The sequence below is a fragment of the Calypte anna genome, chromosome 23, assembly GCF_003957555.1.
Source record: "Calypte anna isolate BGI_N300 chromosome 23, bCalAnn1_v1.p, whole genome shotgun sequence".
Classification (NCBI taxonomy): domain Eukaryota; kingdom Metazoa; phylum Chordata; class Aves; order Apodiformes; family Trochilidae; genus Calypte; species Calypte anna.
Genome location: NC_044268.1, coordinates 3,383,195 through 3,409,739, shown reverse-complemented (window position 1 = coordinate 3,409,739; position 26,545 = coordinate 3,383,195). Strand labels below are relative to the sequence as shown.

At 46.1% G+C, this 26,545-nt stretch overlaps 1 protein-coding gene across 2 annotated transcripts; it reads right to left on the bottom strand.

Annotated features, from left to right (window-relative positions):
• Window positions 1-1,527: 1,527 nt before the first annotated feature.
• KIAA0319L (KIAA0319 like) lies at window positions 1,528-26,545 on the bottom strand. Of its 2 annotated transcripts, none has more exons than XM_030464592.1 (21): window positions 26,424-26,545; window positions 25,020-25,183; window positions 21,540-22,225; window positions 16,687-16,978; window positions 15,492-15,593; window positions 14,586-14,683; window positions 13,317-13,404; window positions 12,679-12,771; window positions 11,879-12,011; window positions 10,628-10,856; window positions 9,605-9,728; window positions 8,918-9,050; window positions 7,991-8,139; window positions 7,571-7,722; window positions 7,242-7,380; window positions 6,936-7,095; window positions 6,104-6,246; window positions 5,085-5,207; window positions 4,481-4,571; window positions 4,053-4,144; window positions 1,528-3,205 (listed from the first exon to the last, which is right to left on the bottom strand). In XM_030464592.1, exons 2-21 carry the CDS (start codon window positions 25,156-25,158, stop codon window positions 3,018-3,020), a joined length of 3,354 nt encoding a protein of 1,117 aa, XP_030320452.1. In that variant the 5' UTR covers window positions 25,159-25,183; window positions 26,424-26,545; the 3' UTR covers window positions 1,528-3,017. The 2 variants fall into 2 exon arrangements, with proteins under 2 accessions (XP_030320452.1, XP_030320451.1); XM_030464591.1 differs by lacking the exon at window positions 26,424-26,545 and adding an exon at window positions 26,270-26,338.

Genomic DNA, 26,545 nt, shown 5'->3' with positions numbered 1-26,545 from the left:
ACTTGTAGCCAGTGTCCCTAATTGTGAAATCCTGGTGCACAGCAATGCAGAGAGCAGCCCCAGCAAGGTCAGCCCCGTGCACGGGTGAGAAACCAACAGTGGTGTTGGTGCCATCCTGGGGAGGAGGAGAGAGGGAAGGGAGTAACACGTTTGCTGGATGTGCACACACCCTGGGAGAGGTCTGCACTAACAGCACTCTAAAGCAGACAGTCTGCCTCCCCCCTGGGTCAGGGGGGTCCATGCTGGGGCTGAAGTTACTGCCTTCAGCCTGGGAGGGTCTCCCCGGGTGTGGGTGCTGTGGGTTTCTGTTTCTTGCAGCCCCGGGGAGGTTCAGCAGCACCCAGGGTGAGCCAGGGAATGGTGATGGGAGGCAGAGCCCAAGGGGAGGTGGCACTATGCTGTGTCACAAACCTGCCCTGGCCATGACAAATGACAAGGAGCAAGGAATCTGTCCCAGCTGAGCAGAGGGAATGCCACAGCCCAGTGCACAACCCAGCTGGGCCAACCCAAAGGTTTGTTATCCCACAGCAAAATGTAAGGATGAAAAAAACCAGCCTGGGCTACACGAAGGTGCTGGCTGGAAGAGCTGCATGGATTTTTGATTCTTCCCTCTCCTCCAAGAAGCTGGGGTTGCTGGCCTGCTGCAGGCACAGACACCTGATGGCTGAACCACTGCCCCCAGCCCCCATCTACACCAGGGGAAGCTTCCCCGGGATGGGCACAAAGAGATCAGGCGCCCCAAGGACCAGAACCAGAGGGAGTCCAATCACTCTCCTCTAGCAGCACAAACCACTTCCAGGCACAGTCCCAGGACCACATCTGGTCAAGCCCAGGATTTCCTGATTTCCTGCTTCCAGTTTCCAGCTTCCTGCCCTTCCTGCTTCCCTTCCTTCACCCGGCATCCTGGAAGGATTCCATCCCTTCCTCTGCCTGTGCTCCTGATCCGTGCCAGCCCATATCTGTGTGTTCCTGCCTCCAGTTCCCAACTGCTGCCGACTCCAGGATTCCAGCCTGGACTTTCCCAGGGCTGCCCTGCAGCCTCGGTGGTGACGTGAGAGTTATTGGGGAAAAGGGAGGAGGAATGTGGTTTCCATTTTCCTGTATATTTGTATAGATTTAGTAATTTTTCCTATTTATCATTACTGTTTCATTAAAGTTGTGTAGTTTAGTTTCCAACCCATCAGTCTCTCTCCCTTATTCTCTCTCCTTTCTTTATCAAGGAGGAGAGAGATTAACAGAGAGCCTCTGGTACTCGGTTTAATTGCCAGGCCAGTGTTAAACCCTGACAGATTTATTGGTTTCAATAAATCTCATTTTCTCATCATCTGTTCATCTTGCACCCAAACGAAGGGAAACACAACAGTGAAGTGTCTGACCCAACACCCAGCTCCAGCCTTCCCTCTGTGTGGTCCCCAACTGAGAGGGAATCCCAGTGCCTGGGTACCCAGGAGAGCTGCAGGCTCCAGTGCTGGTGCCTGAGGCAGAGATCTGAATGCCCAGAGAAATAAACTCAGCAGCAGCCACGACTACATTCAGCGAGGGAACATTCCCTTGCATTCAATAGTGTTTAATCTTCATCTAGCTCAACACAAATCAGTAGTGCAGCAATATAAATACAACCCAGGGAGTTAAAGCCTTGAGGCTTCCACAGCTCAAAAACAAACAAACAAACAAACAAAAAAGCCAATGAAACAAGTTTCCAGTTTTTAAATTAAACACAAAGAAAGGCAATAAACTGCCCACCCATCCACAGAGGAGCAGGGGCATCCTTCATGCCAGCAAGAGGCCAACTGCTGCCTGAGGGCAGGGGTGCAATTGATGAAAGGAGATGAAGGAGAGGGTATGGGCCACTTGCTGCTGGCACACCCCACACTGCCCACAGGGACTCAGAGTTCCCTCTTCCACCAACCAGTGCAGAATTTGCACTGCAGGAGGAGCACACGCAGGGCTCTTCAGCCCTGACAACAGGAGGCCACAGAGCTGCCAACCAGAGGGAGAAACCAGCTGCTGGGAACTGGAGATATGAGCCCCTTTACCAAGGTTGTGCAAATTTTGAGAAGGAAAACAAAAAAAACCCAAAAAAACCCAAAAAAACCCCAAAAAACCCAAACCCCCACAGTATCTTGTGTTTCCAAACTGAGATATGGTTAATGTCCAGACTGAGGGATGGTCTGGCAACCAGCAGAAGGTGCTGGTGCCACTGAACAACATCTCACAGCTTTGGAATTAAGCCAGATGTTAGACACAGGTACCAGAGATGGGTGACCCCTCCCAGCTCTGGTACCCAGCAGAGCTTCCTGAGAGGGGGTCTCCTAACCCAGCCAATCACTGCAGACAAGTCAGCTCTTCCCAGCTGAGCAGGCACCATGCCATCAGCACTCTCAGGGAGAAAACCCAGACAGAAACTTAGAACAGCTACAAAACCCTCTCCTGTGAGCAAACTGATGAAGTGCAACCCATAGTGTTTAGACCCCCCCCTCCTCTTCCCACCAAAAGCAGCCAAGTAAGTGCATGTGAAAAGACAAATCTAAATTAACATAGTGCTTAAAACCATTAGGGAAGGTGGGACTAGCAGAGAAGAAAGCTGTTTGACAGTGAAAGTTGCCCATGGTGGGCTACTGGGACCTGAAGGGAGCTCAGAGCACAGCTCAAAGAACAAAGACCCTCCTTCTCCACAGAGCTCCCAGGAAAGTGAGCTGGAAGTCCATAGGAGGTTCCTCCACTGCAGCCTGAGGTGGGCTAGGAGGGTCCTGTACATTCACAGTTGCTCCAAGTGGTTCTGTCCTGCTGCTCTCCAGGTGCCAGCTCTGTTCTGATCCATCCCCTGGGCTTCACAGTTGCTTTCTCCTCCCTTTGATTTCCCTTTAAGTTCAAATTCAAGTACAACCAGTTTTAACTGAAAAGAAACCCACAAAACCCAAGTTATTTTCTGTGAAACAAGTTAGCAGCATTGTCCTAACCAAACTGTCCTCCAGAGGCCCTTGTAGGACAGGAGCAGCCTTCTCCCCTGAGGGGAGCTATAGGATTTCCTCCCTCTGGTTCTTGGCTTTGAGCATCACTTGTCCATTGCCCAAGGAGCCATTCTGGCTACGGAGCAGCTTCCCCTTCTCACGGTCAGGCCATGTGAAGATGGCTTCATCACTGTCCAGTTCAGACTCTGAGTGCATCAGGCTTGTGTTGAGGACCTGGGCTTTCTGTCTGCCACCTTTGAAGGAGAGAGATTCCCAAGTTAAAAATACTTCAAATTCTAAACCACTTTAAATACTAAAACATGCTGCTCAGCCACCTCACCCTGCTCCATTCCCTCTTTAAGTCTCCTTTTCCCACCAGGGGCTGCCTGATCAGCCTTTCCTCTGCCTGTCACTCCCTCGAATGCCAAGGCCAAAGTGATCAAGTTTCAGATACTCTGGGATGCCAGAGGTCACAATGACACTTCAAGACTCCCTCCTAAGATAAGCATTTGATTCCTGCAAAAATCAGGGATGAGCTAAAATGTGAAACTTCCAGAGCCTGATGCTCACAAGGACAAAAATTAATAAATTTATGAACAAGTCATTTGGGGTGGGAGAGTAGGAGGTGCAGAAATAAACATCATGGTCTGCCCAGTTCCTCCAGAGGCCAAAGTTGACCAGTTTAGTGAAATGCTTGGTGCCACTGAACTAATGCTTTGCTGTAGAGCACAGCAAAGGAATTGTATATTGGAAGGAAGCAAACCAGGAGAACCCAGTGGAAAACCTTAGAGCAAGAGAAGACAAGACCCAGTTTTGGGCTTCCTGAACCAGGCCAGTCCCTGCACAATTTACAGGCATCCACTTACTACTTGGATAAGGAAACATCAGGACCAGTTTCAGTCCCAGTTTCTAAGCCAAGTTACCCATCTCTTTGGTTAAATACCCTCTGTATAGATCTGAAACAAGCTCTTAGATCTTCTGAGACTTGTCTGTCAGTGCCTAACATCACGTTTGTTTCACTCTGTGATTTTAAGTCCACTGAGGAGAAGAGTTCTTAGTCAGCATTCAGGAAATGCTGAGCTCTTCCCTCTCATGTTTTACCTGCTTTGGGATTTGGTTTTAACTCCAGGCTTTCTTGATCCGTTGCATCCAGAATCTTGTATTTGCTTTTTCTTCTGGATTTCCCTTTTCGTCTAAAGGGGAAGCAAAGGAATTTAGAGGCAGTCCATTGCTAAAAAAGCCAGAAGAAAAAGCAACTCTGATCTTCAAAGAGAGAGTACTTGCTTATTTCAGATTATGTTTGTATTACAAAGGAAACCACTCAAAACATTTCTTTAGCTGCACATTTATAGGCTAATCCAAAGCTTGGTTCTTAACTGAACCCAGAGTTCTAGGACTTCAGCATTTCAGCATGACAAGAACACCCCAGGGCTGAGCTGCTGGGATGATGGGTTTGAATCTTTCACTTCCTAATGAAGCAACTTGTCTCTGCAGCACTGAGAGAGTGCGGGTTACAGCCTCAGTCTCACCTCTTGCAACAGCAGATCACCATCCAGGATAAGATTCCAGAGGCAACCACAATGAGGAATGATGCAATGATCACATACAGCACACTCCACTCTGAAAGCAAAACACACCAGAGATAAAGATGTTCTGGCACCTCATACAGCTGACAGTGTGTGCTTCACATGGCTGTTCTTGAGGAAAAAAAAAAGAAAGGCCTGACTCCCAGCAGACTTAGAGGCTGGCATCCACCACTGACAGCAGCTACGGGTGCCAGGGGATTGAGATCCAGGGTGCTGAGGACATTTTTCAATATAAGGTGATTTACAGAATGTGCTTTCCTGTGGCAGGAAAACCTCTGCAGGGGCACGACAGAAAAGGTGATTTATACACCAAGAATGGACTCAACTCCTGGTGAGTGTTCACTGAGAGGCTCTGAAGAGGAGCAGCTTCCCTGTCAAGTGTCCCCTGCCTAGAAGGGAATGTGCCAGGAGACCAGGGATCATCTCCTTGTGGGAGCCTCGTGTCGGAGACACTGGGAGAAGGCAGGTGCCCCTGGCTCTGCCCACCCTGGGTCTCAAACACAGTTTGCATTGAGAAGATGAACAGTCCTGAGGAGGCTGCACCTACCACAGTTGCTTTCACCATCCCCCATCTGTGCCCTGATGAAGTTCTCCATCCAGAAGGGGTCACAGACACAGCGCTTGGTGAAGGAGTCGCAGCGCCCGTGCTCGGAGCAGTTCAGCTGACAGGCTGACAGGGGCCAAAAGCAGACATGTGAACCAAGTCACTCACAAAAACAGGACAGGAAAGTTCAACCCCTGTAAGGCTCTACCTTCAGTCTTGTCACTCGGCCAAGCTGCAAACTGACACTTCACCAACAACCTAACACACATAACACGCTAAGAAAATTTTGCCTCGTAAATCATGATTTTGATACAAAAGCTTTGGAATCTGTGTATTGAAGTAAATGTTTTCAAACAAGGTTTTGATTTTCAAATCCAAACCCAGCTTGTGAGACAGAGAAGAAACAAATAGATCCACTACAGGGACCAAACAGAACTGAAGAGTGGCTTTTGAAGGCTACAAAACTGTAAGATTAGGAATGTGATTAAAATAATTACATAAATCTAGTTTAAAGTATCTAGCTGATCAGCAAATGAGCCTCATAGGGTAGAGCTCATGAAAGAAAAACAGCACTAATGGAATATTGTAAAATAATTGTAAAAAGGGAACATTTCCTCCAGACAGATGCATGTGCTGCAGAGGAAACAAGCATGCTGACAGCTCCCAAGAGTCACTGCTTCCAGTGTGACACTCACTCTCTTGGCTGTATTCCATTCACACTGTATTTTAGTTTCAGAAGTATGAATCTGCTTTTGATTGTGTGAATGCTTATACCCCCAGCAACATCACAAGCAACCTTTTCTATGAAGTTGAAGAGCAAATAGAATCAGTTAGTAAAAAAACCACGATTCAGTGCAGCCTACCAGGCTGGTTTTTTTGTTTCCTGTTTACTGACACAGGAAAGCTACTGGAGGGAGTGGATGTGCGCACATCCAGTTTTTAGCACTCTCAAGGGTCCTTATTCTGGCAGGCACCTGAGAAGGGAAAAGATGAGAGTTTCTACCACAGTGACTCTTACTTACTGACTGTGTTAATTTCTAATGCCCGGAAGATGAGGAAGTCTGACTGCTGCTTCCGTAGTTCATTTTTTAGGGTCCAGGCTACCTCTCTTCCTTTGAATATCTGATGAGGAGGCTGGTTCTGTACAAAAAACACCATCTTCGTGCTGGAAATCAGACAGAAATTATTATTATTATCTGCTGCTTCTCACGTAGAGCACCATTCTTCCCAGTCTGTCTTTAGAGGGACTTAATCAGAATAATCTCTGCTCTTTTCTAACACTTTCCCCTCCTGTCTACTTAAAGATGTAAACAGATGAAGTTTTAATAACAACAATCCCTTCCTTAGTGAAGAATAGTGGCAACTGCCCTGGTCATGGCAGATATAAAGGTAGTATTAAAACAGAAAACACTGTCTCTTCTCTTCTGAGCTCTTTAGGTTTGCATGGACAATGAATTCTGATTTTAGTGCTACAGCAGGCAACATGGACACCCAGGAATCAACACGTTACTGAACTCAGGAAAGTGGAAACTATAACTGCAGATTTATTGCTGACTTGCTGCATGACTTCAAGCATGTCCCTTCGATCTTTTTCAGGGCTTTATCTACCTCAAAACTATTCCACTTTTAGTAGGAACAGGTTACCACTCTGCCCCTGGTTAGCCTGTTGCCATCCCACTGACATGCACATTCAGGAGTCCTCAAACACAACTACAGCAACAACAGAGAGTGTTGTCTCTACAGAGATGTGCAGCTGTTGCTGTGACAACGTGGTACATGCAGAACAGATCATGTAAGACTACAAGGCTGGCACACAACTCCAGCACCCTCCCTCTGCATCCACTCAAGCCCTACCTCTGTTCAGTGTAGGGCTGGATCTTCTGCACAGTGATGTCAGAGTCCAGGACCCCCAGCAGGACACCAATCTGTCTGATGAACATTCCCTTCTGCCTCTCAGTCAGCTGGCTGACATTAACATCCAGAATTATCTCCACCAGGTTGTTTTTCCTAGGATCTAGTGAGAATGTAGATAATACAGATCATTAGAACTTCTGTTTAGCAGTCTGGATACAAATCAGGTTTCTAACAGCTTTTCCAGAAAGTTCCTGCTTTGAAAACAAGATTACAGCATTGTGGTAACAGCACAAACCCCAGACTCACCAGGTTTGACTTCCACTGTGCTCCTTTCTACATCACTCTCTCCTTTGGCATCTGTTACTCTGAGGTGGAATGTGTAGGTCCCTTCTACCAGATTGGACAGGAGAAGGACAGGATGATGGTCTGAATTATTTAAGACTTCCTGGAAGGCAGAGCAAAGTAAGCATCAGGAAACAAAAGACTGAACCAGCATGATACATCATCATACTTAAGGATATCACTACAAGGCAAGGGGTGCAACAATAAACCCTGTATTTCCTCAGGAGCTGTCAACACTTCTTCCCACTGACTTTTGGGATGCTGTAGACCATCATTTAAAAAAGAAACCTCACCCCAGCTGCAGGGCTGCCCTCATCCCGGGTCCACAAGTAGCTGACAATTCCCTTATCATCAGAGGACTTCGACCCATCCAGCTCAGCTGTGTTTGTGGGCAAGGTGATGACAACATTACCAGAGATCTTTGCAACTGGTGCCTTGTTGATCTCTAAGCAAACAGAGAGAAAGCAATTGGAGAAAAAAAACCTGAGAACACCCAGCCAAAAAAATACTGCATTAGATTTCCACTGAAACCCAGAAATCCCTGGGAGGAAAGAAGGGAAATGAGGCACTGCAAAATTCAACTGAAGATACCATACCTCCTAAAAAAGGCAACACCCCTGACTTAGAGGAGGACATTCCAGTGCTCTCCACATCATTTTCACCCATTCCTTACACCTCTGAGCACAGGCTTTGCAGAGGTGGCTCAGACTTACCTTCTTTGACAATGACATTGACTGAGCTTTGGCTCTGCAAGTTCCTCTCATCTTTAACTGTCAGAGTGAACTCATATGATCCAACCTGCAGACCTGTTACAGTGGCAATGCTGCTGTTGGCATTCTCCAGCTTGACACCATCTGGGCCCCTAAGCAAAGCAAAAGAGGATCAGGTTTGCAAAGCCTCACACCAAACAGAAGCCTCCAGCAGAGTTTATAGGGATGCAGACAGACACTTGCCTGGAAATACAGCCTGTGCCAAAAAGCAAAATTGGTTTTTTTCTGGTTACAGCAAGATAACCAAAAGAGTAAGGGCAGCATTCAGAACAGAAAGTATAATTTCTGGTGGTTTAGTGTTATTGTTTTAATGAGGGGAGCACTGATACCAACATCTAAGTCAGGTTTACAAAAAGTGGTACTCTCAGCAAAACTGGCTTGTGAAATGCACAATAAGGCAATATTTTTATGAACAGGTACAGAGCAAAAATAGGCCCCTCATTTATATGAGTTTGCACAGAATTCACGTTAGCTAAAAGAAAAAAGCTACTGCAAGTTGCTCATAGGATTTTACCTGACTTCCCTAAAGCCCTTCAGGGAATTTAAGAGTCTAAAGGGAAGTAATGGCAACAAGAAGAGCTCTGCCTCCCTCCAACACACTGCACTACACTGCTGGGATCAAACGTGGTTGCTCTCAGCCACACTGAGAATGGGAACCAGGCCTAGAGGCGAAGGCAAAACTATTTCTAAGGCTCAAACAAAACTCCACCTCTCTGATTAAACATAAATCACTGGTCATAAGTCACTGGTAAAGCTTGTCAGGCCAAATGTGAGCAGGATTTAGCAGATGGGAGGCATGTGGGGGTGTGTCTTGTTTTACATAAAGGACCTGGATACTTGCGTAAGAACAGTCTGGAAGATGACACACACCGTGTTTTTTCCCAAAGAAAGGAGACTATCTTCTGGTCATCTGAGCTCTTGCTGCCATCTAGAGTGGTGCTGTCCACAGGAAGAGTTAATTCTTTATCTGGACCAGCATCTGCCTTTGGGGGCTTATTGTTCTCTGAAAAAGGATGCAATATTTTTCATACACACACGCCATAAAAGGGGGAGCTTAGAACCCAGCAGTAAGAACCTTCTCCATGATCCCTAGCACATTTCTTGCTCACTATCTCAACTTTTTGTGTAGGGGAAGCGAGGCTGAAAGCAGTTAGGAGTTCAGATCAGTGTTTCATTCACACATCTGCAATAACATGAGAAAGAAATCTAGAAGCTTTGATTTTTGCTCTCATTCTCTAAGTCCTACTCTACTCTTCCTGCTTCTGCCCCAGGACCTGGCACTGTGAGCAGAGAAAGCTGCTTGGAAATACAATCCTGCCATTATGCCAGGATAATGTCAATTAAACTACACTGTGTAAAATAAACAACAGCTGAGAAAGGCAATATTCCTAGAAACATTCCTTTGTTCATTTACAGTGATTTACCAGCCCAGAATGGTCCTAAATTTGAGCAGCTTTTCTGAAAGCAGCACAAAAGTCTAAAAGTGGGCTGATAGATTGATGCTCACCTGTAAGCCCTGGAATGGAAAAGCAGAAAAAGCAGCCAGAGGCAGCTTACCTGGCTGGACTATCACAGTAACCTCTGCAGTTGACTGGTGCCCAGCAGAATCAGTCACTATCAGCTGGTAAGTGTAATCACCTTCTTGCATTGCAGAGAGCTGTAAGACTGGTGTCCTCACCCCCTTTGAGGAAAGAGATTTCATGGTAAAAAGAATCCTGACACAGATGATGATAAACCAGAAGCCTCTGCTTCTAAAACAACCATTATCAGCAGATTCTAGGGGTTTACTATGAACTCCTGCTACAGGGCCAGACATCTGTGCCACTCACACATGCAAGGCACTCAGAGCAGAATTTATGGACAGCAACAAGGACACTGTTGTGGAAGGTAAAGCAATGCCACAGAGGAGGTCAGACTTCTTGAGGTTCAATAGTTAGCAACTCAATCAAAGCCTCTGGGGAGCCCTGTACAAATCATACACACTGTAAACCTGAATCATGGACCTTCTTATTCCATAAATTTGACAGTAGCAACAATCTGTGGAAGAAAAATGATGAGATGGAAATAAGTTTCAGCTTTTACTGTTTAGGTCTGAGGAGTGCCTGGCCAGTGTCTGCAAAGTTCAACTCAAAAAATCCAGTCCATTGTGTTTGATGTTCTGAGAAGTCAGCAGCTGAAGAGACAAAGAACACAGTTCCCTTGCAGCCAAATGGGTTAAACTGAGATACATGGGTTCTGCTGAGACCTGCAGATGTATGGGACATCAGAATCCAACCCATCAAGTTTTCTTAACCCTCCATCCTTCAGCTTTATGAAAACTGCATTGCTTAAAAAAGACAGCTGGATGCTACTGAAAACCTGTGGCTAGACTGGTGCATCAGCTCAGCCACTAAGCCAACAGCAGCTTCATGGGGATTTACTTTTATGTACCTATTTAATCACCACATGCTTGCTCTGTAGCAAGCACATGCATCTCTGCATAAGGGATATTTGTTAGAAGACAATAAAAAAAATGGTCTGAGTAGAGAAAAAAGCAAGCTAGCAAGTAATCTATGTTGAACACTGGAGACCTGCACTGACCTGCATCTCCATCACCTTCCCTTTGCTGTTAGGGCTGAGCAGCCACTCATAGCTGACAATGCTGTGATCATCAGTGCTCTGATTCCCATAGAGAGTGATGGAGTTCTGAGGCAGGGTGATCACTTGGTTTGGGCCTGCATTTGCCACTGGGGGATAATCCACTGCTTTGTTCACAGTCAGGTTTGCAGTGGTGGAGTTGCTGGCACCATCTGAGTCCACAACTGTGAGACTGAGGAGGGGAACAAAAAGGAGAAGGCAGAGAAGGGTCATGATTACCAGAGCTGGATAAAAAAAATGACAGAGTTAACTGAAGCACAAATCAGATTTAGAAACTGAAGATGCTTTTAAGGACAGGATAATAATTTTTTTGAGGAGTAGAAAAATCCTATGGCTCGAGGCAACTCTTTTTTCTGAAGAGACACTTCCCCCAAATGCCCAATTATCAGTCTCAAAACAATACAAGAAATTCAACAGTTGTGTCCATCTCACTTGACATCTACCAACCAGTTCCAAGATAAAACCATGCTAGTGCAAGAGCATCAGCTTTTACACCACAGCTGTGATGGAACAAACCCCCTCCCACCAGGGGTGAGCATTAACACAGACACAGAACTTCACTCCTAACCCACAGGAGGTCTGGCCTCTTCAGGCAAGCCAGTACTGCAAAACTGAACTGATTTTTTAAAATCTAGATCTGAACACCAGTCTGATTTGTTTATACATCAACAGCCTAAGAGAAAAGCAGCATTCAGTTATAGGTATTCAGGTTTATTTTAAATGGATCTGCTGATGCAGCACAGGGGCATCACCCCAAAATACAGATCAAAAGAAAAACATGCAGAAAAAACATTAAAGTAAAATCACCCACTATCTATTACTCAGGTACATGCAGAAAACCACAGCATCATTCACTTATCTGTGACAAACACACTGCATTTAGAAAGTGGATTTAAAGACTGCATTTCCTCCTAAGCCCTTATTCAAACAGTTTAGTTTTGACATTTCAAGTGACACGGTGTAGCACGGGCAGACCAGTCATTGCCAGCACCTCAAAGCAGTGCTACAGCTTAAGAACAAAAAGCAGCTGGACAGCTTCTCTCTTGCAGTGAGAAATGAAGTGCAGAGAGAGAGAGGACATCACAAAATTGAGTTCTCCCCCTGTCATTCTGCTACCAGACTAGCACTTCAGAAATATTTTAAGTTTTATTCTTAAAGGATGAGAACTGACCAACTCTTCCAGATATAACCTACCTGAAGGTGTAGTTCCCAGGTACCAGGTTGGTCAGTGTCAGTACAGCAGTATCACTAGAAACCTTTTCTTCCCGCAGAGGACCCTTCAGCTCTTCCCAGTGATAGCTGACAATTTTATCATCATCAGTGCTTTCTGTTTCAATTACAGAAGAAAATGCACAAAAAAGAACTTGGAAAATGACGCTTCACAACCCCCACATGTTTACTCTGCCACTTCAGTGCTGGGCTTAGTGGGCAAAAGCATTTTTGGTCCAAGCCCAGAGGTCTCTGTGATGCCCACACCCTTGCTCTCCATACCCTGTTTCACAGGTAACTCCAACACCTTTAATCCCAGCTTTAAACGTGCACTGACAAAGATAAAACAAAAGACTAACAACATAATACTACCTGGGGGTAAGACAGCCTCAACATAAAGAAACTCCTGAAAAGCTGTAGGAGCAGTTCAGGTGGTATGCTAGAAAAACATAGCATTTTTAGGAAAAGCAAAGGAAAACATTTGATGCTTCACATAAGAGGCTGGTGATTTTAACTGACAGTATTATTTTTCTACTCTTAGCAACCTCTAGAGCTTTTCCTTTTCTAGAAGACTGGCTCAGGCTAATGCCCTTCACAAGGAAACACGGAGAGATGCTGTCCTGTGCATATTCCCTTCTCCTGGCAAGAGGGGCTGCCTTCTTTCACTGGTTTTTGATAGTGTCACAGCCAGTTCCTCTTAACCTCTATCCAAAGAGCCAGCCCAGAAGCAAACACACAAGAACCAGGGTTGTTAGACTCCTGCCTGTGAACCAGCAGGTACTCACGGCTGCCATCAATCACAGTTGAAATGGTTGGCAGTGAAATCTCCTGGAACTGTGGGGACACGATGGCAACAGGAGGCTGATTCACCCGAGGCTCTGCAAAAAATAACCAAGCTCTTACAACATCACCTACAGGCAAATCACAACACAAAGCCCTGGCCAAGGAACTCTGCAAAACCACCCTGCCTTTGTGGTCCAGGAGCAGTATACACATTGTGCATCCTCCTCCCTCTCCCTAGGGCCATCTGCCCCCCAGTCCCTGCAGTCAGGGAGTACCAAGGGTAGGACTGCTGTGTCACACAGCTCCAAGGCTCCCATCCTCCCAACTGCAGCCAACTGCACAACCAGCTGCAGAGCCAGGTTTTGTTGAAGCAGTGACCTTCCAGGGTGAGGCTCTTCACTTTGGTAGCAGTATTCCAGCTCTTTGAGTGGCTGGCTTGCATGCAGCATAGCAGAACCAGCAGTGTGTACTCACAATAGGGCCACATCTCAAGAAATGACTTCATATGTGTATATACACTGAGTTCACAGCACAAGGAATTTTCACTTTGTTAAACCCAAGTCCAGTCAAATAAGCAAAACACCATGATACAGGTGTCAGAGAGATGAAGTTAAGAAAAGACAGAATTCCAACAACTCACTTGGATTCACAGTAACATTCACATAACCCTCTCCATGTGCATTCTCCCCATCAACAATGACTTTGAATTCATACAGGCCAACAGTCAGCTGGAAATAAATGCAAAAAATTATTTATCTTTAGGATGGCAGCACCCTGTCAGGAGCTATTAGAAGGTGAGGACACCAGGCTCTGGCACCATTGCAGATTAACAACATAGAACACAGGCAGCTATGCTTCAACCCAGGCAGAGCAGAGGAAGGCTCCCATGCCAACATGGCATTATAAATCTTTTAATTTACAATGGCTGTGCAGAAACCAAAGACTAATATTTCTTTCTAACACAGGTGCCTCAGGATTGTCAGCCAAGTTTTATTTTCTAGCAACAATAGGCAAGCAGAAGAGAGATAAAAGAGATTAGTTCAGGTTGTCTGGCCACAGGAATCTGTACCAGCAGATTGTATTTGAGAAGAGAAAGGCTGCTTGCCAGAGAAGAAAATCTCTTCTTCTATGTTTTTACAGAGGGAAGGATTTCTTCTCTTCCTTCTAGCTGACACAAGTCAAGCAGTCACCCCTTCATCATTCACTATGGAACCAAGATGAGAAAGTGAAGGACTAGGTGCTGGGCAACAATCATGGTCACCAAAAGGCTGAAACCCTGGCAGAGACAGACACTCCTTTTGAAGAGCTTTTCTCTCCATGATATCATGACCAGAGTCTTGGCAGCACTGTATTTTTTCCTGAGTGCAGCAGAATCCAATATGTACAAAGGAATGCTTCAAATACAGAAATGTAATTCCAACAGTATTTAAAGCCATTCCCTTGTTAAGAATCTCCATGTGCAGAAACCAGCAAACCTTTCACTGCTAGAGCAGGAGCCAGGGGTGTGCTACAAGGTACTCCCCAGCAGTCATTAGTGGAATCAGAAAGTCCCTTGCTGAGTGGGTAGCACGAGCCTACAGACCTGAACAGCCCACACTGCACTGTTTCAGTAGCAGGAATATTCACAACCTTTTGTTAACATTAAATTGTGCCATCTGTATGGCTTGACACAGTGCTTGTAGGCAGCTTTTTAGGTCCAGAAATCAATTTCTTCTTTCCCTTGTGCCAGATCAATCTCCTTTTCACAAAAGGCCTAGAAGAGGGCTTGCAGTCAAATGTTGGCTGCCTGCCCATCATTCAATTTCCTATTCATCCTGAAATCACATACGAGTCTTTCCTGGCTGCCACAGTCTTCATGTTCTCCCCTTGGCATTTAATACAACAGGATACAAAGCAGCAAAAGCTTTACCTTAGACAATTTAAGGGTCTGGGAGTGCTTCCCTTCCATTTCTCCACTGTAGTCTTTTGGATGAGTAATCAATTCCCACTCATAGGAATAAGTAGTTCCTTAAAAAAAAAAAAAAAAGCCCAGCTGTTAGTTTTTGAAAGGCTGCCTTCCTGCCATGCTAAAGAAAAGCAAAGGTATTAAACATTTACAAGGCACATTCTGCTGCAATATGGGGAAATGAGACAGCTTGGAATTTGGGCTGCAGCTTTTTGGGAATATACCCAGGAAAAGACACAATCTGCTTCTAAACACATTTAACTCTGAAGCCAAAACCCATCTTTCAGCCTCCAAGGCATTAAAGAGCTTTGGAGCTATCACAGCTCCAGGACACCAACAGAGAAAAATCGTGCCCTCGAATCCTGCAGGCACAACATAATGCCAGTTTTGGAAGAGGAATTCATCTCCTCTGTCCCTGCTGCTGCCCAGCACTTGCCTCTCCTCTGCAGTCTCCCATAGCCACTGTGCACAGAGCTCCAGATTTTACTAATGCCTGTGAATTATTTGCATGATGAAATGAGGAGTTTATAGAAATGTGTTCCTCAGCATGCCAACACCCCAGATCAGATTTCTGTCCACCAAATGACAGATCACTTGCTAAGACAGCTTGTCACCTATCAGCAACCATCATTAACAGATGCTGAAGATCCACTGCTTCCTCACACACCACTCTGAGAATGTGCCCAGTGACTCTGTAGCACTTTCAGTGTTTTTTGTGTCTTGCCATTTTCTGCAAGAGGAAGAATGAAAAATTTCTACAGGAAATTGTTCTCTGATAAAAGACATTCTCAAGAGTTTAATGCCACATATAATGCCTGGTTGCCATTTCCCTGTAACAAGCCCTTAGCAGAATTCCCAGAGAAGCCTTACGAGGTGGTGGCTCAGGAAGCACAAATGCATTCAGCTGAACTTTGTTCTTTGGCAGGGTCACTTCCACACTGTCCCCAGCAGAAACCACCAGCTCCTTCATAACTGAGAGGGAGAAACAGGAATTGAAAGAGGAACAGGAAAAAAAAAACAACAAAACAACATACCTAAAACCTACCTGGGTTTCAGAATCTGTGGAATAAGAACCAGCTACAAATGGATGTATTTTGTAAACATCCCTACAGCTCCTGGTTCAGGTTTCACTCTCACAGTTAATGCAAAGGCACAATTGGGGTTTTACAATTTTAAGACAAGCCCAAAATGACTCAGCCACCTCTCTCTGCAGATACTGTGCAGCTCCTGACCCTCAGGCCCTGAACCACCCAGGTCCAGAGAACAGGAAATGTTTTACCTGACAGGTTTTCAGCAGAGAACCTGGCTGCAGTCTCATGGCACAGCAAGACAAACACTGCTATTTACCAGCTGCAATTCCAGATCTTCACAAATACAAGAAGAATCCATGGTATTTCTTTTTGAAAAATTGCTTGGGGGTTAAGAGATTTTTTTTTTTTTTAAACTGCATAGCTACCTCTCCAACTGTGGTAACACAAAAATACAAACCTGTTCCTTTTACTTTTCTTTTCAACCCTTTCTTAAGAACTCTGTTGCCATTTAGTTTCAAATAAACTGACAGGTAGTTTGTAAAGACCTGAAAACCATAGCCAGTGAGGGGTTTTTCTGCTTGTTATTAGCATTAAAGTGAGCAGAAATTTAACTGAAATTTCATAAAAGAACCTCTCAGACTCCTCACCTTTCTCTTCTTTCCCCATTTGCTTTATTTTTCTCTCTTTATTATTTGGCCTAGGAATTATGCATAGAAAACAAGAACTAAAGTTCCCAGGGGACTATGCCTTGCACCACAACTCAGCTTTCAGCTTGTGAATTCAGATCTCACCATTATTTTCAAGCTGTTCTTGGAAACAGATCAAATGGTCACATGCAGATTTATGAGGCCAAAGTCCCATTCTTAGACCTCATGAGATACCAGGTCCAACCAGCATGTGTGCTGCAGCAGGGAGCTCAGTGCATTTTCAAAGGTATCATAATTTTTCAAATGATCTCATATTTTTCAATACTGCAATGGCTTGACAACAAAATCTAAAGAGCTAACACTTGCAGGAGCACTGCATGTTCTCACCTGGTGTGTTTGCAGTAGTACTTGGTGAGGCAGCAGTGTTGGTCTGGCTTGTAGGAACACTGCCATTTGTGGGAACTCCACTTGGCACAGCTGTGGCTGTCTGCACCTTTGCTGTGCTCTTCCCTGGCACTGGGCTGACTGCAGGCAACACATCTGAGGAGTGAGGATGGACCAAAGTGTCAGCTGCCTGCCCAGGTTTCTCAGTCTCTCCTGTGGCTGATGAGCCCTGTGCTACAAGACTGGAGAAGGTGGCCAAAGCTGATGGGTCTGGTGCAGAAGTTCCTGCGTGGGTCTGTAAAAGAAAAAGTTGCCTGAGTTTGAACACTGAGCATTAGTTTTGTTTTACTGTGTCTAAGTGGGAGACTGAGAAGTCCCTGGTTTGTTTCTCACAGAAGCAGGATGTTTTACTGCTGCTTCTTCCCCATATTCTCCCTCCACAGCAGACAGGCCATTTCTAGCTCAGCTGAGCACCAGGTAAGATCATTGATTTACAGCATCTTAAGTACTGTGGCTGCTGACGCAACAAACATGAAAGATAAGGGTCCAAAACTGCAGTTAGTGGGGGTTGAACTGAGAGGTGGGACAAGACAGAAGCTAAAAAACCAGCAACCAAGAACTGGGATTTATTTGGGCCCCACAGTCCTGTTTCTAAAGCTATGCAGTTGGCAAGCACAAAGCAATGGCATTTTTACCTGCTAATCAAATAACAGCAGCAAGAGGAAACCTATTTCAGAATCATTCTTCAAAGCAAGGTGACCTGACACAAAGAGCTCCCCACGTGCATGCCACAGGAGATGCCACCAGGGCAGGGAGCTCGCTCACATCCACAGAGGATGAGTCTCCTTATTGAAAATAATCAAAGTGGCAAGAACAATTTCCTTTCTTTCATCAGAAAATTCCTTTCACAGGACCCAGCCCCATTCCAGTTCTTAGCCTGCCAGGCAATACTCTTGACAATTCACCTTCCACCACAGAGCACATGTGTGTAGCACATTTTGTTGAGCTGACTCTATTTTGAGAACATCTGCTAAATATTTTAAATTAAGCAATTTACCATCTTTGACTTGAGAAGGGGTTTGGAACTGAATTGCCCATTGCTCCTCCTCACTGGAGGAGCTGATCAACAGCTCAACTTGAAGGAAATATTCCAGCTTTTAATACCATGCTGCTGGCATTCAGCCCTGGAAATGGGAACTGCAAAACTGCTCTAGACTATGGTGGGCAACATCCTGGGCTTCAGCAAACACCAAGTGTCAGTGGTAAAAACATAAAACTGTCCTCCAAGTACTGCCACAGCCAGCCAGGCCAGGAGCAGCCATGAAGGCAGCAAAGGCTTCTCTGCAAGAAGGTTTTTTTGCAGTTTTGGGTGAGTAATTGCCTCTGGTCTGGGTGGGATACTGACTCTCTTATGAATAAGACACAGTTAGAAATACTGGTGCAGCAAGAGGGGAACAGCCAGGCAGGATCTCAGACACTTGAGACAGACTCCTAAGGAAAGGCACAAAGTCTCCATGACTTCATACCACTATGGGGAACCACTTTCTGCTTAGCAAGAATCAGCCCAGATGGGTCACAAGAACAGCTGCCACTTCACTTGGCAATATTTTCCATGAGCCGGATGCTTCCTTGACTCACTTTTTAATGCCTAGAGAAAAAAAAAAAATAATCTTTACAGTTAAGACAGAAGCTCTTCCTCCCAGAAGTCTTCAGGATGAATTGACAGCCAAATGTCTGTGGAGAGCCTGAATTAGATAAGCTTTGCCTGGGGCAACGTAACAGTCAGAAATGCCTTTAATGCTTGCAAGCTGAGACGTTTCTTATCTTTACTCCATAACCCTGAATTCTTTAAAGCAAAGAACAGAAGACTTCATTCTTGGAGATAAATGAGGAGGAGACTAGAAGTTTGCCAGCTGTCCTATCTTATTGGCTTAGAAAAGAAGAGAGAAGTGGCACATTGGCCTGAGTAACTGTAGAAATGTCAAACACTTTTGATTCCATCCCCTAACTGCCCCTGGACTGGGAAAAGACTCCCTGTCTGAGATGGAAATAAAGCAGCTGTGTGCATCAGGACCCACACTGAACCTAAGTTAATTTGTATTGTGTCTGTAAAGACTCTTAAGGCACAAAACCACAGGTGAAGTCACTGCTGGTTGTGAAGAGACTTTCCTCCTCCTTCATAGGGTCAAAAGTGCCCAGCAGGAAGCAGAGTCAAACACTGGTGAGTGCAGGAATGAGATCTCTGACTCTGCTCTAACAATTCCACTTTAAAGGCTGCAGCTTTCTCCCATCTGCCTGCAGAGCTGCTGCAGTGCTGCAGCACCCTTCTCATCAGCAACACTGCACTTAAACACTTCTCCTGATAGGCTGTTAAATGCATTGCTATATTTTAAATTTGACAACTATTTTGAAAATGAGGTAGTAAAAAAAACCAAAAACTACTGGTGCCTGGAAAATGTCACTGACTTTCATGGAAAAGGACAAGTTTCTCTTCCTTAGTTAAAGGATGATGAGCAGGGGCACTGCAGGTTATCTGGTGCTCTCCTTCACCCATCTCTGGTTCCATAGCATGGACACTAAAACCACAACTTACCACCAGCTGCACATTAGCAAAAGACCTTGCAGATGGCCATGGAGCCATCAGAACTGCAAGAGGAAAATTAAAACTTAGTGAGGCAATGTTCTCCTAAAACTGTCACTTCTCCCTGAGTCCCTAGGAGCAAAGAAAAAGATCTGCCTTGACACACATTCAGTGTCTGTCAACAGAAGAGGAGAACAGGCACATTGATTTATTTCTCCCCTTTTAGAGAGGAGTTAGAGCCACTCTGACCTTAAATGTCTGTTCCAACTTCAGATATTTGATGCTTCCAGGTATGATATTCTTTGCATGGAGTAATGATCCAGTATTCTCCCCTCCTTCAAGCCCATCTGCCAAACCATTTTTAAGAATCCATCATTAACTGCACAGCATTCATCTGCTGAAGCTGAGTGCTCCAGGACCCAATCTAGCCCAGGTGAAATTCTACTGATCTCAGTCTGTGTGGATAACTTACTTATTCTAGCCCAAAAAACAACCCAACTTGGAAAACTCCCTGCTTTAGCATCTCCTCCTGTGAGGTTGGCCACGTCCCAAGCACACAGCCTTGAATGTTGTATCCTTGGCCTCAATTAAGCTGCTCTCAGGTCAGAAATGCAAGGACAGCTGCAGAGCTTGCCTTATATTCTGCCAGTGAAAGTTGGATGGTTCAATAATCAAGGAATTAGCCTGGGGCTAGGTAGAACCAGCACCAACTTGATACTCCTGTTAAGGTGGATTTTTTCATTCTTTCTCCTCCTCAAAACCTCTTATCCTAAAACTCAAAAATGTGACTGCCAGGAATTCCATCACAGCCAACATACTTGAGTAAGAAGTTCTTTATTTTGATGACCCTGCATTATGTCAAGACATATGGATTTTCTTACTAGCAAAAACCAGTATGGAGAAGAAAAGCCCTTCCCCAGCAAACCCAGCTGCACACCTTAATGCCACCAGAGAGTTGCTTCCTGGGTACTCAGCAATATCCAGAAGCTGATTAATCCATGGAATGTAATATTTGCAACCAGCTTAGTGGGAAGGCACTGAACAGTAACAAAACAACTTGGAAAACAAGAGAAAACTGAACAAGCAGAAGATACAACAACTGTTTCCCAAGAGCAGCAGAAGACATTTAAGACTGTGAAGAAATCTGCTCAGGCACTGCACGTGTGACAGCTGAGAGAATGGGGTCACTGTGTACATCTCAGATTTAGGAGGAGGAAAGAGCAGGCAGGGTGGCAATGCTGCAGCACTGCAGGGTAGAGAGAAAGCTGAGATCCTGAGTCAGCCCCAAATGCTGTGGGGCTCTAGAAAAATCAAACACTTGTAAAGTTTTAGTGAGTGATTTCACACACCAACCAGGCTGTCCCAGAGCTCTCAGATGTGTCCCTTGGCTGCTCTCCACATCCTGCTCTGCAGGGTGGTGGCTCAGACCAGTCATAGCCCTACCTGGAACCAAGATTTGAATAGAAGGGAGAGAAATAATTCAGATAAGTTTCCAAAAGGCCTTAAGCTTCAACAGTGCCAAATCCTAGGAACGTGGCATAAGGTATTTAAGGAACAGCTGCACAAAGCAGTGCATGGCCTCTTCTGTATGTTAAGGCTGAAAGAACTATTTGCAGATTTAAAAAAACAAACATCATGTAGTAATTCAAAGGAGCCAGTTTCTCTTTAACATCCAGATTTACAAGGTTAACATTGTACATGCTTGGAATAGAGACTGAGCTGGTTTCATTCAACCAATGCAAATGTAAGCTTTGTGGATTTGCAAAACTGAAGCACTCTTCAAAAACAGAACAAAAAAGTTGGCATTAAGATGCCAACTCATGCAAGCAGGCTGGCATGGGAAGTGTGCTGGAAACTCTGCATGAGTCTATAAAATAATGTACTCAGCTGCCTCAATTTAACACTAAAAGGAAACCAGCCTATTTTATTTCATGGATCTAAAATGTGTTTTTCCAGGGAACAGTTTTTATCTCCCAGGCACTTGCCCACTGACCTCACATCTTGCCTTTCCTGCTCATCTGGAAAGTACACTGTGTGATTATACAAAGGAGAAGCATTACCATGACCTCCATCTCCCCTCACCTCTCAGTTATCCCAGCTAGGAGTAAAAAACCCTGCCCCCAAAGAAACCAAACAACCCAACCCTTGGCCTTGCTTTGTTGACAGGAAGATGAAAAGACACCCAGAAAGGTAGCTGGAAGTCAAAGTCTAAGTAAAGCAAGGCTGAACAGGAGGGTTCCAGCTGCCCCACTACAGCCCCAGCAGTCACACTCACCTGCAGCAAGCCCACACCATCTGCATCACTTGACCTATTCACATTATTGCTCTTAGGAGGGAATGGGCTTTTGGCTTTCTGCTCCCCTGGATCCTGTCCCTGTGCCAGTGAGTCTTTCTTCTGATTTGGATGGCCTTCAGGAGCAGGCTTGTCTGCCACCAAGTGCCTCAGCACTTGATCCTTCAGGTGCTCTGCTTCCTTTGGGCTGCTTCTGGAGTTGCTGTCTGTGGGTGCAGCCTCGCTGCTGGGGTTGGCTGCTATATCCCTTTTCAGGAGTGCCAGCCTGTTCCCTGCCAAGCTCTGCTTCTGGAATGACCTCTGCAGTCTTTTCTTCCCCTGCACAGGGATGCCCCAGTCCAACCACTTGCGAAACGAGAGCTTCACACCACCTTCTGTTGGAAACAAGTGCTCTGTGCTTTTCCATTTCTTTAAAAACACCAAAACAGAGTCAGAGAAGCCAGTCCTGTTTGCCTGACACGTGCCAGGCATCGTGCAGTTCACCTGGATGCACATGTTTTCCAAGAACCAAAAGGCATCACAGGTGGGGCTCTGGCAGCAAGCAGTCTGACAGGACTGGACAGTATGAAACCCTTCCAGGAGCTGCAGGTGATGAGCTCCCCACAGTCTCAAATGGCCACCAAAAAGGATCCTCTCCAGCTTGCATTTAGAACTGTTCCAGTTTGCATCTGGGAAACAGGAGGGAAGATAAAAAAAAAACAAGTTTTCAATCAAAGCAGTGGGCAATAGAACTTCATCACTATCTGCACCTCCTACCAATGGGACCATCTCCCTTCTTGATGGCACCAGAGCTAAATCCATCTACAACAAAAGAAAACAGAAGCACTCCTGTTTCAGGGAAAACTGTCAGGCAAGGCTGAGGTAACACAGCAAGTTAAGAGGCAGAAACGGAACCCAGGAATCCCACATACAGGAAAACACAGCAAACAGCATTGCCTCCCTGCTTATAGTTTGTCTTGAAGGAGAACTCTGGGAACAGTGCCCCCTTCCAGTCACTTTCAGACTGAAATTACTTTAATTCAGAAGTTGCTACATCTAGAAGAGGTCTGCATGGTCTGTCCTCAGCCCCTGTTCCACTGCAGTGCTGTCTCTAACAGCGATTCCCCAAACATGGCTTTTAAGAGCCAATTTACTTCAGACCTCAGGTCAGCATTAAAGCAGTAACTGCTCTGCATATGGATTTTTATTTTTCTTAGCATGAAAAATCAGAGTGCTCACAGGGATCAATGGATTAAAGGCTTCCAAGACTCAGAGCTCTGCAGATTAAGGACTCCCTAAAAATAGATTAATGACCTATGGGACTGTTACACTGTGCTGTGCTCAGCACCCAGGGGATAACAGGTCACTGAAAGATTACTTTACAAACCAAGTCTCTGGACTCTAAGTGGTTTAGCTGGAGAATATGCTGCAGACCCAACTCCCTGCTGATCAAGAATCGAGTTGTTGAATACAAAACAAATGGGAAACTTTTTTTTCCCATCAAAATGGATATGAATTTAAATCATAACACCTTGGCAGCATACAAAGTTCAGTAACATATCACTATTCCAGTGACTGTGAATGAATACAGGCTTTATGTTGCATTATACCCATATCCACCATCCCCATGTGCAGGACGAAGGGGAAGGTCAGAGCAATTTTATAACCTTGTATGACCAAAGAAAGCAACAGGGGAAAGCAGAGGATTAATTTAATTGTAATTCAGTTATCCCAAACACCCCAGCAGGTGTAACAGTTTTGCTATTCCTGATTATTAAAGGTATCCACATACAATGATTTTTTTTCTCCTAAAATGGATTAGCCACCTGTTTAAAGTGAAGGACAATGGTCAGATTTACACACCTTCTGTCTGAAATCTCCCATGGAGTTTCAACCCAAAAAGTAAACTCACACCACCCCAAGGAAAAGTTTGAGGTGAGACAACACTGCCATGCCGAGAGCATTCAGCTCATTTCCAGAGCTCTTCCAGTGCCCTAGGACATGTTTATCTGAAATTGGCCAATGTGGTTTCTGAATTGCTGTACACAGATGGCTAAAAAATTCAGGTAACTCCCAGGAAGAAGTGAGCAGGCAATCAGGAGTGAGCAGGCAATCAGGAGTGAGCAGGCAATCAGGAGTGAGCAGGCTGCTCTTAGAACTTGGGAGTCCCTGTCCTGGCGATGCAGCTCACAGGGAATGGAATGGACAAGAAGAGTTTCTATTAATAAATTCAGGTTCACAGACTTGCTCAGGCAGTTAATCCCTCCTGATATCAGATTAATGATTAAAGGCTTGACTCTCTGGACTTTTTAATCTGTCACATGTAAGCAATTATGTCAGCACAGCTCGTCTCGCGTCATGCCGCACCGCCACGCCGATTTCCAGGCAGCTCTAATTCCTCTTCTGTTTAACAAACTCTGCTGCCTCAGTGACACAAACAAGACCAAAAACTCTGCAGGGGGAAAAGTGACTGTACCAGGAGATTCATGTCACATCTAGTGGTGTTTGTTTCCACACAGGTTCATCAGCCTGCACGGTTGTAGCCCCTCAGACACTGCAGCGCTGTCCCAACACCCCCACCCTGAGCCAGGATTCACAGCTCGAGCTCTGGACTCCCCAAAACCAGCAAATGCCAAGCAGGAAACTCCAAGGAAACACCAGATCCACCTGACAAACACAGTGCTGAGGACCCTTTGCTAGGACCAGGAAGATAGAGATGTCTTTCCAGGTTCTAAATCAGCTGATTAAGGTCACGCAGCTCATTAGCTTAATCAAATCAGTCACTTGGGGAGTGTTCAGGAGGGTTTGGTGAAAGAAGAGCAGAGAACGTGTCCTCCATGTATCTGAGAAACAAAGCAAAACAACCCCCTGCTCAAATCTTCCTATCATTAAGACAGAACAAGCTTCCAGCAAGGTGAGAGCAGCTGGCAGCTGTCACACAGGTTGATCTACACTGAGGTCACCACTGCTGTGAACCAATTACTCATTGCAACGTGAACAAAGAGGAAGAAGGAAAAAAAAAATGAGAAAAAAAAAAACCAGAACAAACTTAACTAAGATCTGGTGACTGATACATGCACACATAGGAAAAAATACCATTCCTTGGTGAAAACGTGGCCTGAGAACACTCACAGGAGCATAACAAGTCTCACTGAAAAGTCAGAACCTCAACTTTTAAAATAAATAAATATAAGCCCCCACACAATCCATTATGTGAAGACTTCCATAGGAGCCACAAACTTGAATATTTACTTGAGAAGGAGGTTGGGTTTACTCAAGTTTGAACAGGAAATAAAAAAACATACAACTGCCTGTAGGTAAACACAGACTATTGACATCCTGTGTTTGGGACAGTCTTAAACATCCCAGGGCTGAAAAAAAAAAACCAAACACCAAACCACTCCCTAACCTGCTTCAAGCAGGTAACTGAAATTAATAAAATAATTAAAAGTGCAGGCAGTGTCAGAGAGAACAAAGACTGACCTGCAGAGAAGCACAAGGCACAGAGGCACACACACAAGTAGAGCAGCTGCAGACTCCTCAGCTCCCTGGGTCTTCCCAGGCAGAACTGTGACAGAAATCGGGCTCTGATGCTGAACTTGGCTTCCAACCTCTTCTCCATGGCCTTTGTGGGCAGCAGCAGGGTTCTAGAAGCATATAAGATACAAAACATCCACTGGCAATTGGTGCCTCCAGATTCAGATGGTGTTATGAAGAGCACGGAGCATTTGCAGAGGAAAAGGAATGATTTATCTGCTGTGACTTAGCCCAGCAGCTGGGCTCCTGATGCAGGACACTGAAATGAGATCCACAGCAGCAAAGTTCCCGGGGTTGAACACCACCACAACACCCTTGTGCCTTCCCCCTCCCTCACTTGCAGTGGTAAAACCTCCCCACACCCCAAAGTCACAATCCACGGGGTCCCAGAGATGCATTTGGGAAATTCCAGCTTCAGAGAGGCTGACCCAGGGAACAGCACCACGAGCATAAGGCAGGCACTGAGCAGCCCAGTACAGCTGCCCCACGGTGCCACTGTGTGGGTGCTGGTGCCAGCTGGTACCGACAGCGAGAGACAAGAAGACAGCAGTGCTGAGAAACACGGAGCCAGAGCCTGTTTGGCCCCGTGCTTTGCTCCACAGGTCAGAGCTGATGAGAGCATTAATAATGCTCCTTCTCAGACTTCCTAATGCCCAGGGCTCTTTTACAGCCTCGTGTGTCACTGAACATAAGTCACTAAATCAGCTCTGGGTGACGCAATACAAAAACACGAATTATTACACAATTAATAAACAGGTTTCAAAGAAAAAAAGAAAAAAAGTCCCGAAGCACCGTCAGGCACAAAAAGTTAAACAGGTCCTTCTGAAGAAACGAACGGAAATCCTCTCAGGGTCCATCGCTTCTGCACCCCTCGTTTTGTTAAGCTTCGAGGGAATTCACCGGCACCGGCGGGAGCACCCAAAGGAACGGGGGCAGGCGGAAAACTTCCCGGGAGGAGGAGCGGACCCGGGGCCGCTCAGCCCAAGCTCTCACCACGCATCCCCGCTCCGCCGTCCCGCGGGCGGGACGAGGAGCGCTCAGACTCGGTCCGTGGCGTGGGCAGCGACCGGCGGGGCTCGCTCTGCACCGTCCCGGCTGTCAGGACGGAGCACCCCGGCCCTCTCAGTGCCGCCGGGGCCGGGCTGGGGCCCGCCGGGAGGAGGAGCGCGGAGCACAGGGCAGCACCGGGTACGTACCAGGGGCGCATGGCGAGGCGAGCTCGGCGGCCTCAGGCGGGCGGCGGGGCCGTGCAGCGGGCGGGCCCGGGCCTCCAGCGCGGCGGGCCGGGGGGCAGCGCGGCCTCAAGCCCCGCGGCCATGGCAGCGGGTGCCCGCTCCACCCCCTCCTCACCCCGGAAGCTGAACCGCCGCCTCTCGGAACCGGGACCGCCTCTACCGGTGGGTACCGTGGCTCGGAGCCGCCCGTCCCGGATCAGAACGGCCCGGGGCGGGGCGGAGCCGCCCTCCCGCAGG

Bases quoted from the DNA above. Each gene is read 5' to 3' on its own strand.
- KIAA0319L (XM_030464592.1), bottom strand. From the start codon at position 25,158: ATGGAGAAGAGGTTGGAAGCCAAGTTCAGCATCAGAGCCCGATTTCTG. The intron at 9,729-10,627 runs GTCAGTGCAGGT...CTTTCCTCAAAG, and splicing joins GGAAGGTGATGGAGATGCAG to GGGGTGAGGACACCAGTCTT. The intron at 5,208-6,103 runs GTAAGTAAGAGT...GGCCCCTGTCAG, and splicing joins ATTAGAAATTAACACAGTCA to CCTGTCAGCTGAACTGCTCC.